This window comes from Salvelinus sp. IW2-2015, linkage group LG8, assembly GCF_002910315.2.
Source record: "Salvelinus sp. IW2-2015 linkage group LG8, ASM291031v2, whole genome shotgun sequence".
Lineage (NCBI taxonomy): Eukaryota > Metazoa > Chordata > Actinopteri > Salmoniformes > Salmonidae > Salvelinus > Salvelinus sp. IW2-2015.
Window position 1 is genome coordinate 5,588,756 of NC_036848.1, and position 13,475 is coordinate 5,602,230.

A 13,475-nucleotide genomic window follows, 5' to 3' on the forward strand; every position below is an offset into this window, starting at 1 on the left:
GGCCTGTCCCTCTTGGCTGTCGGTGGCCTGTCCTCTTGGCTGTCTGTGGCCTGTCCCTTAGGCTGTCTGTGGCCTGTCCCTCTAGGCTGTCTGTGGCCTGTCCCTCCTTGGCTGTCTGTGGCCTGTCCCTCTTGGCTGTCTGTGGCCTGTCCCTCTAGGCTGTCTGTGGCCTGTCCTCTTGGCTGTCGGTGGCATATCCCTCTAGGCTGTCTGGGCCTGTCCCTCTAGGCTGTCTGTGGCCTGTCCCTCTAGGCTGTTTGTGGCCTGTCCCTCTTGGCTGTCTGTGGCCTGTCCCTCTTGGCTGTCTGTGGCCTGTCCCTCTAGGCTGTCTGTGGCCTGTCCCCTCTAGGCTGTCGGTGGCATATCCCTCTAGGCTGTCGGTGGCATATCCCTCTAGGCTGTCTGTGGCCTGTCCCTCTAGGCTGTTTGTGGCCTGTCCCTCTTGACTGTCTGTTGCCTGTCCCTCTTGTCTGTCTGTGGCCTGTCCCTCTTGGCTGTCTGTGGCCTGTCCCTCTAGACTATTTGTTGATGACTGATTTTATGATGTTCTCTATTATTTTTATACAACACAAGTCACTTGACATGCATGCATGAATTGTACACATAAACAGCACTATTCATTGCACAGCTTCATATAAAACACAAATTGCAAAGATTAACTACCATTTTAATGACGTTGATAAAATGATTAAAATGTTTCCATGTGACAAAAATCATATTGAACCTAAAAGACAATAGACTGTACAAGATTGCCTATAGAAACTTTACCAATAATGTTTTGAATATCTGAATGGCACATATAAATATTTTACACTTGACACATGTTTGCTACATAGCTTACACTGTAACTATAAGACAAAATGTCATCCACTGATGAGGTACTATTTAATTAAAAAATTTACATAATGCCCAATTGCAAAGAAAAAAATTATAATTATTGTTTATGAAATTAAATTAAAGTAGACATTGATATACAGTACCAGTGAAAAGTTTGAACACACCTACTCATTCAAGGGTTATTTATTTGTACTATTTTCTACATTGTAGAATAATAGTGACGACATCAAAACTATTAAATAACACATATGGAATCATGTAGTAACCAACATTTTTTTCAACAAATCTAAATATATTTTATTATTGAAATTCTTCAAAGAAGCAACCCGTTGCCTTGATGACAGCTTTGCACACTCTTGGCATTCTCTCAACCAGCTTCATGAGGTAGTCACCTGGAATGCATTTCAACTAACAGGTGTGCCTTGTTAAAAGTACATTTCTGCTTTTGAGCCAATCAGTTGTGTTGTGACAAGTATTGTTGGTATACAGAAGATAGCCCTATTTGGTAAAAGACCAAGTCCATATTACAGCAAGAACAGCTCAAATAAGCAAAGAGACATGACAGTCCATCATTACTTTAACACGTGAAGGTCAGTCAATATGGAACATTTCAAGAACTTTTAAAGTTTCTTCAAGTGCAGCTGCAAAAACCATCAAACGCTATAATGAAACTGGCACTCATGAGGACCGCCACAGGAAAAGAAGACCCAGAGTTACCTCTGCTGCAGAGGATAAGTTCATTAGCAGAAATTGTAGCCCAAAAAAATGCTTCACAGAGTTCAAGTAACAGACACATCTCAACATCAACTGTTCAGAGGAGACTGTGTGAGTCAGGCCTTCATGGTCAAATTGCTGCAAAGAAACCACTGCTAAAGGACACCAATACGAAGAAGAGACTTGCTTGGGCCAAGAAATATGAGCAAAGGGGCCTCCCGTGTGGCACAGTGGTCTAAGGCACTGCATCGCAGTGCTAGCTGTGCCACTAGAGATTCTGGGTTCGAGTCCAGGTTCTTTTGCAGCTTGCCGCGACCGGGAGACTCATGGGGAGGCGCACAATTGGCCCAGCGTCGTCCGGGTTAGGGAAGGGTTTGGCCGGCAGGGATGTCCTGGTCCCATCGCGCACTAGCAACTCCTGTGGCGGGCCGGGCACAGTGCACTCTGACACGGTCGCCAGGTGTACGGTGTTTCCTCAGAAACATTGGTGTGGCTGGCTTCCGGGTTAAGTGGGCATTGTGTCAAGAAGCAGTGTGGCTTGGTTGGGTTGTGTTTCGGAGGACGCATGGCTCTTGACCGTCGCCTCACCCGAGTCCGTATGGGAGTTGCAGCGATGAGACAAGACTGTAAATACCAATTGGATACCACAAAATTGGGTAGAAAAAAGGGGTAAATGGATATTAGACGAGTGGAAATATGTCCTTTGGTCTGATGAGTCCAAATATGAGATTTTTGGTTCTAACAGCCGTGTCTTTGTGAGACGCAGAGTAGGTGAACGGATGATCTCTGCATGTGTGGTTCCCACCGTGAAGCATGGAGGAGGTGGTGTGATGTTGCTTTGCTGGTGACACTGTTGGTGATTAATTTAGAATTCAAGGCAACTTGACCAGCATGGCTACCACAGCAGCATTTTGCAGCGATACACCATCCCATCTGGTTTGTGCTTAGTGCGACTATCATTTGTTTTTCAACAGGACAATGACCCAACACACCTCCAGGCTGTGTAAGGGCTAATTGACCAAGAAGGAGAGTGATGGAGTGCTGCATCAGATGACCTGGTTTCCATAGTCACCCGACCTCAACCCAATTGAGATGGTTTGGGATGAGTTGGACTGCAGAGTGAAGGAAAAGCAGCCAACAAGTTCTCAGCATATGTGGGAACTCCTTCAAGAGTGTTGGAAAAGCATTCCAGGGGAAGCTGGTTGAGACTGCCAAGAGTGTGCAAAGCTGTCATCAAGGCAAAGGGTGGCTACTTTGAAGAATCTAAAATCTAAAACATATTTTGATTTGTTTAACACTCTATTGGTTACTAGATGATTCCATATGTGTTATTTATAGTTTTGATGTCTTCACTATTATTTTAAAATGTATAAAATAGTAAACATGAAGAAAAACCCTTGAATGAGTAGGTGTGTCCAAACTTTTGACTTTTGATATACTGTGTGTGTGTGTGTGTGTATATATATTTGCCCCCTTTCTGATTTTCTCTATTTTTGCATATTTTCAATACTGAATCAGATTTCAAAACCTAATAGGGAACCTGAGTTTACAAATACCAAAAAAATGGACACTTATTTGATCTATTTAACAAAGTATTGCAACACTACATTTTTTATTTTAACTACATAAGTCAGTTAAGAACAATTTCTTATTTACAATGACAGCCTACTGGGGAACAGTGGGCTAACTGCCTTGTGCAGGGGCAGAACGACAGATTTTTACCTTGTCAGCTCAGGGTTTCGATCCAGCAACCTTTCAGGTTACTGGCCCAACGCTCTAACCAGCAGGCTACCTGCCTCCCCAAATTCACCTGTGTGAAAAATGAATTGCCCCCTTACACTTAATAACTGGTTGTGCGACCTTTACCTGCAATGACTGCCACCAAATGCTTCCTGTAGTTGTTGATCAATCTCTCATATTGCTGTGGAGGAATTTTGGCCCACTCTAGCATGCAGAACTGGTTTAACTCAGCAACATTGATGGTTTTTCAAGCATGAACTGCTCGTTTCAAGTCCTGAGACATCTCAATTGGAATTTGTCTGGACTTTGACTAGGCTATTCAAAAACTTCAAATTTGTTGCTTTTAAACCATTTTCATGTACACTTGATTGTGGTTGGTTTTCGCCGGATATAATGACACCCATCTCGTCCAAAAGGTTGATTCAAGTTTGCCAAAAAGCCCCTGGATGATCATCAAGACTCTTGGAAGAATGTTCTATGGACAGATGAGTCAAAAGTATAATTTCGTGAACGACCTGGGTCCCATTATGCCTGGCGAAAACCAAACACTGCATTCCACAGTAAGAACCTTATACCAACAGCCAAGCATGGTGGTGGTAGCGTGATAGTTTGGGATGCTTTGTTGCCACAGGGCCTGGATTGACGGTAAGGCAAGTACCTTAATATAAGGAACCGCCAATTCTGCTCTGTATCAGAGAATTCTACAGGTGAATGTCAGGCCATTCGTCTGTGAGCTGAAGCACAGCTGGGTCATGCAGCAAGACAATGATCCAAAACACACAATCAAGTCTACATGAAAATGTCCAAAAAGTTTTGAAATGGCCTAGTCAAAGTCCAGACCTAATCCCAATTGAGATGTTGTCGCAGGACTTGAAACGAGCAGTTCATGCCTGAAAACCCAGAAATGTCGCTGAGTTAAAGCAGTTCTGCATGGAAGAGTGGGACAAAATTCCTCCACAGTGACATGAGAGACTGATCAACAACTACAGGAAGTGTTTGGTTGTGGTCATTGCAGCTAAAGGTGGTACAACCAGTTATTTTTTATTTTTTTATTTTACCGTTATTTTACCAGGTAAGTTGACTGAGAACACGTTCTCATTTGCAGCAACGACCTGGGGAATAGTTACAGGGGAAAGGAGGGGGATGAATGAGCCAATTGTAAACTGGGGATTATTAGGTGACCGTGATGGTAGAGGGCCAGATTGGGAATTTAGCCAGGACACCGGGGTTAACACCCCTACTCTTACGATAAGTGCCATGGGATCTTTAATGACCTCAGAGAGTCAGGACACCCGTTTATCGTCCCATCCGAAAGACGGCACCCTACACAGAGCAGTGTCCCCAATCACTGCCCTGGGGCATTGGGATCTTTGTTTTAGACCAGAGGAAAGAGTGCCTCCTACTGGCCCTCCAACACCACTTCCAGCAGCACCTGGTCTCCCATCCAGGGACTGACCAGGACCAACCCTGCTTAGCTTCAGAAGCAAGCCAGCAGTGGTATGCAGGGTGGTATGCTGCTGGCTACATTCTTATTGAATGTAAGAGGGCAATTACTTTTTCACACAGGGGCATTGGGTGTTGCATAACTTTGTTTATAAATAAGTCATTGTTGTGTTATTTGTTCACTCAGGTTTCCTTTATCTAACATGAGGATTTGGTTGAAGATCTGATAACATTCAGTATCAAAAATATGAAAAAGTAGAGAAAATTAGAGAGGGGGGGGGAAACTTTTTCACAGAACTGTGTATATGCATTCGGAAGGTATTCAAACCCCTTGACCTTTTCCACATTTTGTTATGTTACAGCCTTATTCTAAAATGGATTAAATACATTTTTTCCCTCATCAATCTACACACAATAACCCATAATGACAAAGCGAAAACAGGTTTCTAGAAATTTTAGCAAATTTATTAAAAACAAAACACAGAAATACCTTATTTACATAAGTGTTCAGAACCTTTGATATGAGACTCTAAATTGAGCTAAGGTGCATCCGTTTTCCATTGACCATCCTTGAGATGTTTCTACAACTTGATTGGTGTCCACCTGTGGTAAATTCAATTGATTGGACATGATTTGGAAAGGCACACACCTGTCTATATAAGGTCCCACAGTTGACAGTGCATGTCAGAGCAAAAACCAAGCCATGAGGTCGAATAAATTCTCCGTAGCTCTGAGACAGGATTGTGTCAAGGCACAGATCTGGGGAAGGGTACCAAAAAATGCATCATTGAAGGTCCCCAAGAACACAGTGGCCTCCATCATTTTTAAATGGAAGAAGTTTGGAACCACCAAGATTATTCCTAGAGATGGCCGCCTGGCAAAACTGAGCAAACAGGGGAGAAGGTCCTTGGTCAGGGAGGTGACCAAGAACCTGATGGTCACTCTGACAGAGCTCCAGAGTTCCTCTGTGGAGATGGGATAACCTTCCAGAAGGACAACCATCTCTGCAGCATTCCACCAATCAGGCCTTTATGGTAATGGCCAGACAGAAACCACTCCTCAGTAAAAGGCACATGACAGCCCGCTTGGAGTTTGCCAACAGGCACTTAAAGGACTCTCAGACCATGAGAAACAAGATTCTCTGGTCTGATGAAACCAAGATTGAACTCTTTAGCCTGAATCCCAAGTGTCACGTTTGGAGGAAACCTGGCACCATCCCTACTGTGAAGCACGGTGGTGGCAGCACCATGCTGTGGGGATGTTTTTCAGCGGCAGGGACTGGAAGACTAGTCAGGATCGAGGGAAAGATGAACTGAGCAAAGTACAGAGAGATCATTCGGTGAAGGTTCCGCTTCCAACAGGGCAACAAACCTAAGCACACAGCCAGCCAGAGCCCAGACTTGAACCCGTTTGAACATCTCTGGAGAGACCTGAAAATAGCTGTGCAGCAACGCTCCCCATTAAACCTGACAGAGTTTGAGAGGATCTGCAGAGAAGAATGGGAGAAACTCCCCAAATACAGGTGTGCCAAGCTTGTAGCGTCACACCCAAGAACACTCAAGGCTGTAATCACTGCCAAAGGTGCTTCAACAAAGTACTGAGTAAAGGGTCTGAATACTTATGTAAATGTGATATTAAAAATGATAAAGTATACATGTGCAATAATGTTTAAAACCTGTTTTTGCTATGTCATTATGGGGTATTGTGCGTAGATTGAGGGGAAAAACGAATAAATTTTTAGACAAATACTGTAATGTAACAAATTGTGGAAAAAGTCAAGGGCTCTGAATACTTTCAGAATGCACTGTGTATAAATATATATATATTTTTTTGAGTCTAGACAATTACTTAGGATTTCAATTTGTAGGTCAATTCAACAGGGGATATTCCATGATTCTAGATTCCCCCCAAAAGGCTGAAAGTAATAGATGAACTTTAACACTACTTTGATCAACATACTTGGAATAAGTGCATGAATTCTTAATCTGGCAGTCCATTAGCTTTGACACAACAAATACTGGGGTAAAACACAGAACTGAACAATCAGTTTGAGGACACTTTTCACAGACAATGCTGCAATCATACTCTATTTTGGTTTTTGGGAAGCTTTCCGTTTCTCTTCTCAAAGCTTGAAAAGGGTTCCATTACATGAGCAGTCAAAGACATATTCCACAGTTTAATTTAGTGGTCAGAGTTATACCCTATACACACCCAAAGAACAAGAGACAAAAAGAAAGATGGCCACCTGAGAATTCAAAAGTTGAACAAGTCCTTTTGTGATTGGGTGCCCCTGCGGTTTGGATCAGCCCAACAGTACCACTGACCATGACGCCCACATGTCAGTGACCTGTAAAACCCAAGTAATAACGAGAAGAACACAGTATTGTATGCGTTGCTGTAATTCTGAATATTTCAGTATCTAGGATCTTTTTTAGGATAGTGACAATATGATCGGCCTTAGGAATTCTAACGTTCTTTACACGATTTCATACCATTTCCTATTACCCATAAATAATTTTCCATTCACGTACACATACAACAGACAAAAGACTGTAATGCTTTGCAGGTCCTTTTCCTTGAACAAAACCTTTTTGAGAAACAAAATACATGCAATCTTTGTTGACTCAATCCGCTGTGTCTCTGTTGGTTGACCTGCTTCTGACCTTCTCAGGATGTGAAGGCACATTTGGATTCTGATTCAATCCAACGGCAATCCAGAAAATCTGTGAACATTTTACATTGCACCGTATTCCTTTTGGTGCTTGCTGAGGCTGTGCATCTGACAAAAATGTGGAGCTAATATACATAATCCTCTTAGACCCTTCCACAGTCACTGCACATGAAGGCCAGAGAGGTGTTGCAGGAAATGCTGTTATTTTCCTACAGAGTAAAGACTCTCAAATGAGACAGAGCTAACTCTATACATTCACTAATTTCAGTCACTGTGAGTTTGTGCAGATTGAACCAGACTAGAGAAACAAATGTTGCCATCTCTCTGCAGAGTGGGGTTCTGTGTGAAATATTGCTCCATTTGGACTCACATTAGTTCATGTGGGATTCCTGAACGGCATTTCCATGTCCCTTATTCTGTACCTCATGGAGGGTGCTATCTGTCCTGACTATGTCCATGTTCCCCAGGGCCTTCACTACAGTACATTATTTAGCAGTAAGAGGGTTTGTGTGCAGCACCCCAGCTCAGACTGTTTGGCTGGGTCTTTAGGAGGAAAGCAGGACTGGGCATGTGGAGGGGAGGTGGTGGGAGCTGACCCAACACTGCAGACATGAGGGCCTGTCGGGACAGTGGCAGCTAACATTGGTAGTGGATATGCTGGTGTTGGTGCACTTTCCCATCCATGTGTGAGTGGGTGTGTGTGTGGATGTCTGTGTAGATCTTTGGGTAGACTTTAGGGACCGCCAGACCGCTGCCTCCCTGGGCCAGGAGGAGCTGCTGCTGCTGGGTCATGTAGTAGCTCAGGCAGTCTTTGTCCCCGCTGGGTGGGCAGGCTGGTACCCGGGGGGGCGGGCGCTGTGAGGCGGTCAGGGCCTGAGTGGTGACCACACCTCCAGAGGAGCAGTGGCGTTTGGACTGACAGAACCACAGCAGGACAGTACCCAGGATGAACACCAACCCGGCTGGGAGGCCGATGATCACAGGCCAGGGCAGGCTGGGGGAGGTAGCTGTGGGGATGGGAGTGTGGTGAGGCTTTGGGTCTGGAGGGGAGAGAAGAGGAAATATGGGGAGTTATGAGCAGCTTGGTCAAAAGTCACTATTAAAACCTGATGGAGAATACATACAGTGTCCACTGTAATACATACAGTAGAAAATATAACCATTATTAAAACAACTTCAGTTTAACAGTTGTGGATGATGGGTGCATCACATGTTGTTTGGTTGTGAATGTGACAGGATGTTACATGGTTGTAACAGGGAGTTATAGGTAAACAGGATGTTATAATATGGTGGTAACATGGTGTTATGGGTAAACAGGGTGTTATAATATGGTGGTAACATGGTGTTATGGTTAAACAGGGTGTTATAATTGGTTGTACAGGGGTGTTATGGTTAACAGGGTTTATAATATGGTGGTAACATGGTGTTATGGTTAAACAGGGTGTTATAATATGGTTGTAACAGGGTGTTATGGTAAACAGGGTGTTATATATGGTTGTAACATGTGTTATGGGTAAACAGGGTGTTATAATATGTGGTAACATGGTGTTATGGGTAAACAGGGTGTTATAATATGGTGGTAAATGGTGTTATGGTTAAACAGGGTGTATAATATGGTGGTAACATGGTGTTATGGGTAAACAGGGTGTTATATATATGGTGGTACACATGGTGTTATGGTTAAACAGGGGTGTTATAATATGGTTGTAACCGGATGTTATGGTTAAGCACGGTGTTATATAGTTGTAACAGGGTGTTCCACTCACCTGGCAGGACAGTGAGGTAAGCACTGCGGAAGCTGTAACCCATGGTGTTGGCACCCAGACAGATGTACATCCCAGCGTCCTCCTCCTTGGCCCGGGTGATGAGCAGCTTGTTGAGGTAGGAGCCGTCTGGCCTGGACCACACCTCTCCCGTGGGCAGCACCACGAAGCCATGGTCGCCCACCTCGATGGTGGAGTTGTACTTGTTCTCGTCCCCCGGCTCCACCCTCTTCAGCCACTGAATCACCGGCTTGACGTCACTGCGGACCTTACACTGGAATGAGGTGGTACCGCCGTAGTCCACCGTGGTGTTCACCGGATGGGTGCCGGTCAGGATAGGCTTGGAATTTGTCCGCTCTATAACGGGGAAAAAATGTATAGAGCGTATTCATACTATTCAAATTAACAGAAAAGTTATTGCCATGTTCAGCACTTTCCTCTCGTTCTCTGTGCTGCGGCTAGAATAGGCTGAGGTTGAGGGAGAAAATGCCACATTTGACACAAGCAAGCACAAGTTTTATTCGCTTCCTCCTCTCCGCTTCTGGGTTTGGTAGAAACATGTGTTTTTGTAGTCAGCACACAGCTGGGATATAATGCTAAGCAGATGGTCAAGAGGAGAGAGAGAGGGAGGCTGAGGCTCACCATACCACATCAGCCCAGGATTAACCCAACCTCACAACACTCAACCAACCATTACCTACCTAAACCCAAACCCCATCCCCAAAACTCAACTATAAACCAATCTGACCAGTAAACTAGAGTTAGTACCCAACCTTCAAACTCAACCCCCTGTATTAATACCCTACTCTAACCCTAGATGGTAGCCTAGTGGTTAGAGTGTTGGGCCAGTAACCGAAAGGTTGCTGGATCGAATCCCCGAGCTGACAATGTAAAAATCTGTCATTCTGCCCCTGAGCAAGGCAGTTAACCCACTGTTCCCCGGGCGCTGAAGATGTGGATGTCGATTGAGGCAGCCCCCTGCACCTCTCTGATTCAGAGGGGTTGGGTTAAAAGCAGAAGACACATTTCAGTTGAAGGCATTCAGTTGTACAACTGACTAGGTATCCCCCTTACCCTCAATGCTAATCAAACTTCAACAATGACCCAAGCTTATAAATCAACCAAAAAACAATACATCTATACTGTAAGTAAGTGACCAAACTTACGGATGACTTCCACTTTGTATGTGGCGTTGATCTCTCCAGCCCGGTTGGAGACATGGCAGGTGTACTTCCCGCTGTTCTCAGGGGTCAGATTCTTCAGACTCAGGGTCCACTTCTTCTTACGGCCCTCGCCCACCTCCTCAGAGGTCAGCGGCTTGTTGTCCTTCAGCCACATGATGTCCGGACGAGGGTTCCCACTGGCCGTGCACTTCAGCCGCACTGAGCTGCCCACCGGCCGGGCGATCACGCGCTTCCTCATCTTGGCTGGCTGCGTGAAGCGTGGTCGGACTGCGATCAAAGAAAGGGTTGTTTACGAAATAGTGTTGTTGAGAAAAAGGATAAACTTCACAGGATCAGTTTATAATGGTATGCACAATGCACACCAGACAGCTATTAAATATCGCAATGAATCACGCTGGAGGACTTTGAAAATAATTAACGTTGAGTATGTTTGTTTGACAACGTTATTTTTCTAACACTGAACAAATAAATATTAAGGGTATGTTGTGGGGCTTCCATTTGGGGTCAAACAGTATTTCTAGTGTGGCGGCACTATTCAGCATAACATAACCCGCCAAGGGTCACGTTGACAAAACCAACACTTTCCCCTTTAAAGTTTCACTCAGCAGTTGTATCTGAACTGTGTCGAGGCAGGGTCAACATGAGAAAAGAAAATACAATAGTGGACTCCAGTTTGATACGACTGGTCAAAGGGGGCAGCCAACAGAGACAGAGGGGAGAGGATGGAATATTTCCCCAATCACACTTCATTCAAATAGCCTGCTCTCTGGCCTGACAGAGGTAATTACCCAAGCAAACAGCACCCTGCTGGTGAGGGGGGGGGGGGGGGGGGCAGGGCAGCACACACAGGGCAGAGTGGTGCCAGGTGTGGCCAGACACACTAGAACTACACCCCCCCCCTCTAGAGACTGGGCCACACCATACCCATCACTAAGACAATGCCCTGTTTTCTAAATGATCTAGGGTCAGATGAAACCAGAGATAAACGTCAGAGAGAGGGAGACAGTGCTCAGTGTCTTACCCAGTTTCCCTGAGAGGTCAGTGGGGTATTCTGGGTCTCCTGCTGTTCCTGCTCCGTCCCTCCCAGTGCTGGCGTCCTCTACAGAAAGAGAGAGAGAGACAGACAGACAGATAGAGTTAGCATAGCATCAGTGTCAGTGGGAAATAACATCCTCCCAGTGATAAAACAGTTTTATAATTCACAGCTCTAGCAGTGATCCAATATGCTCTAATGTCTCTGTGGATGTAGTAGTGGGATTAGGCCAGAACCAGAATCCAGCCTGAAGTAACATGGGATGATGAAGACCACAGATCATCTCTGTGACTGGTCCTGCTCAAGGCTTTGTTCTGCCACCCCCCTCCTCACTCCAGGAGACACAGAGTGATGGACTAACAATGATGAGTCAATGCTAAACAGATCGGCCATACTGAACGTCATGAAACCACTTCAAGATGTGGACATATTCTGAGGAGCCGTTCATCAGAGATGCAAGAATCAGACGTTACATCAGGTAGGACTGGGTAAACCAATGCCAACTTGTCAAAACTGATAAGTGACTGATCTATTCTCAGTGGCTATATGTGCTAATATTGGCCTGGCTGGCCTGCGCTGAAGAAAAATCTGATGCTTGTGAAAAGAGCGAGCCAAGAACAGTCTTGGACCACCTGCGGGTGCCACATGCATTGATTTGGAGCCAACGTCTTTGAATTCAGCCATTTGGACTGAGAATATATTTTAAATGCAAATAGAAGAAAATGAAGACAGCATCCTGTTGGCTCTTTTTGTGCAGTGCTGGATGGTTGTATCTGACGAACTGGTAACCTGAGTTGCTGGATGGTATTCTGCTTACACCACGCTCTCCCCTGCTCCTCCCTCCAACTCCAACACATGACCGGCATGTTCAGAGCTGGCAGTTCTTTGAAGCCGGCGGCAGGACAGTTTGATCTCAAAGAATACATGGTTAAGCACTCTTACAGTACTGGGCCTCCAAAAGAGAGGAGAGGAGGGGAGAGGAAGAGGTGAAAAGGTGTGGGGAATAGAAGAGAGGAGGGGAGTGGAGGAAGAGAGGGAAAGAAGGGAGAAAGAGGAGAGAGGAAGGGGAGAAGAGAGGAGAGGAAAAGTAGAGAGGAAGAGGAGGAGAGGAAGAGAAGAAAGGAGAGAAAGAGGACGAGGAGAGAGGAAGAAGAGAGGAAGAGAGAGGAAGAGAAAATAGGTTATGAGAGGAAGAGGAGAGAGGAAGAGGATAGGAAGAGAGAGGAAGAGAAGAGAATATAGGAAATGAGAGGAAGAGGAAAGAGAAAGAGGGGGAGTGTAACGTTCGTCGTCTGAAGATGAGGAATCATCGGACCAAAGCGCAGCGTGGTAAGTGTTCCTGTTAATTTATTAAAACAGAACACTAAACAAAATAACAAAGAGAATGAACGAAACGAAACAGTCCTGTCTGGTACAGACACAAAACAACTACCCACAAAACACAGGTGGGAAAAGGCTACCTAAGTATGGTTCTCAATCAGAGACAACGATAGACAGCTGCCTCTGATTGATAGAACCGGACACCCGGCCCGAAAACACCACAGAAAAATAGAGGAAACATAGAAAACCAAAACAATATTAACAGGTAGAGATGCCCACCCCAACTTCACGACCCTGACCAAACCATAAATAGAAGAACACATCAAACAAGGATCTCTAAGGTCAGGCGTGACCAGCTACCCCCCCCACGCCCCCCCAGAAGTTATGCGGAACTCCTGGCCGCAAAACAACATAAAACATATCCTACAAGAGAGAAGGAGTCTGTGAGTGGCTCATGCTATCCGTGGTGGTGGCGGGCTCTGGGTGGTTGGGTACGTGGACCCTCCTGCTCCACCTGGAGGCTTGGCCCACCTTATGTGTGCGCCTTCTTTGGATAAGACCAGGAGGGGACCCTCCGCCGCCCGACCCCAGACTGAAGGGACCCTCGCAGCAAGGACCCCGAGACAGGTTAGCAAGGGCGCTCTTCTGGGGCGGGGCTCCGGACAGAATGAGGCGTACTCTGCGCTCCGGACAGGAGGGCGACTCTGGCGGCTCCGGACAGGAGGGCGACTTTGGCGGGCTCCGGACAGGAGGGCGGACTCTGGGGCTCC

At 45.5% G+C, this 13,475-nt stretch overlaps 1 protein-coding gene across 2 annotated transcripts in view; it reads right to left on the reverse strand.

Moving 5' to 3' along the window:
* Positions 1-650: 650 nt before the first annotated feature.
* The window catches only part of LOC111967324 (fibroblast growth factor receptor-like 1), an 82,873-nt gene continuing 70,048 nt past the window's right edge, over positions 651-13,475 (reverse strand). For both annotated transcript variants that reach the window (XM_023992264.2, XM_023992262.2), the window contains 4 exons: positions 11,374-11,451; positions 10,335-10,619; positions 9,172-9,525; positions 651-8,445 (listed from right to left, as the gene is read on the reverse strand). In XM_023992264.2, the coding sequence (XP_023848032.1) occupies positions 8,042-8,445; positions 9,172-9,525; positions 10,335-10,619; positions 11,374-11,451 (1,121 nt within the window). In that variant the 3' untranslated portion in view covers positions 651-8,041. The remainder of the gene's footprint in view (positions 8,446-9,171; positions 9,526-10,334; positions 10,620-11,373; positions 11,452-13,475) is intronic.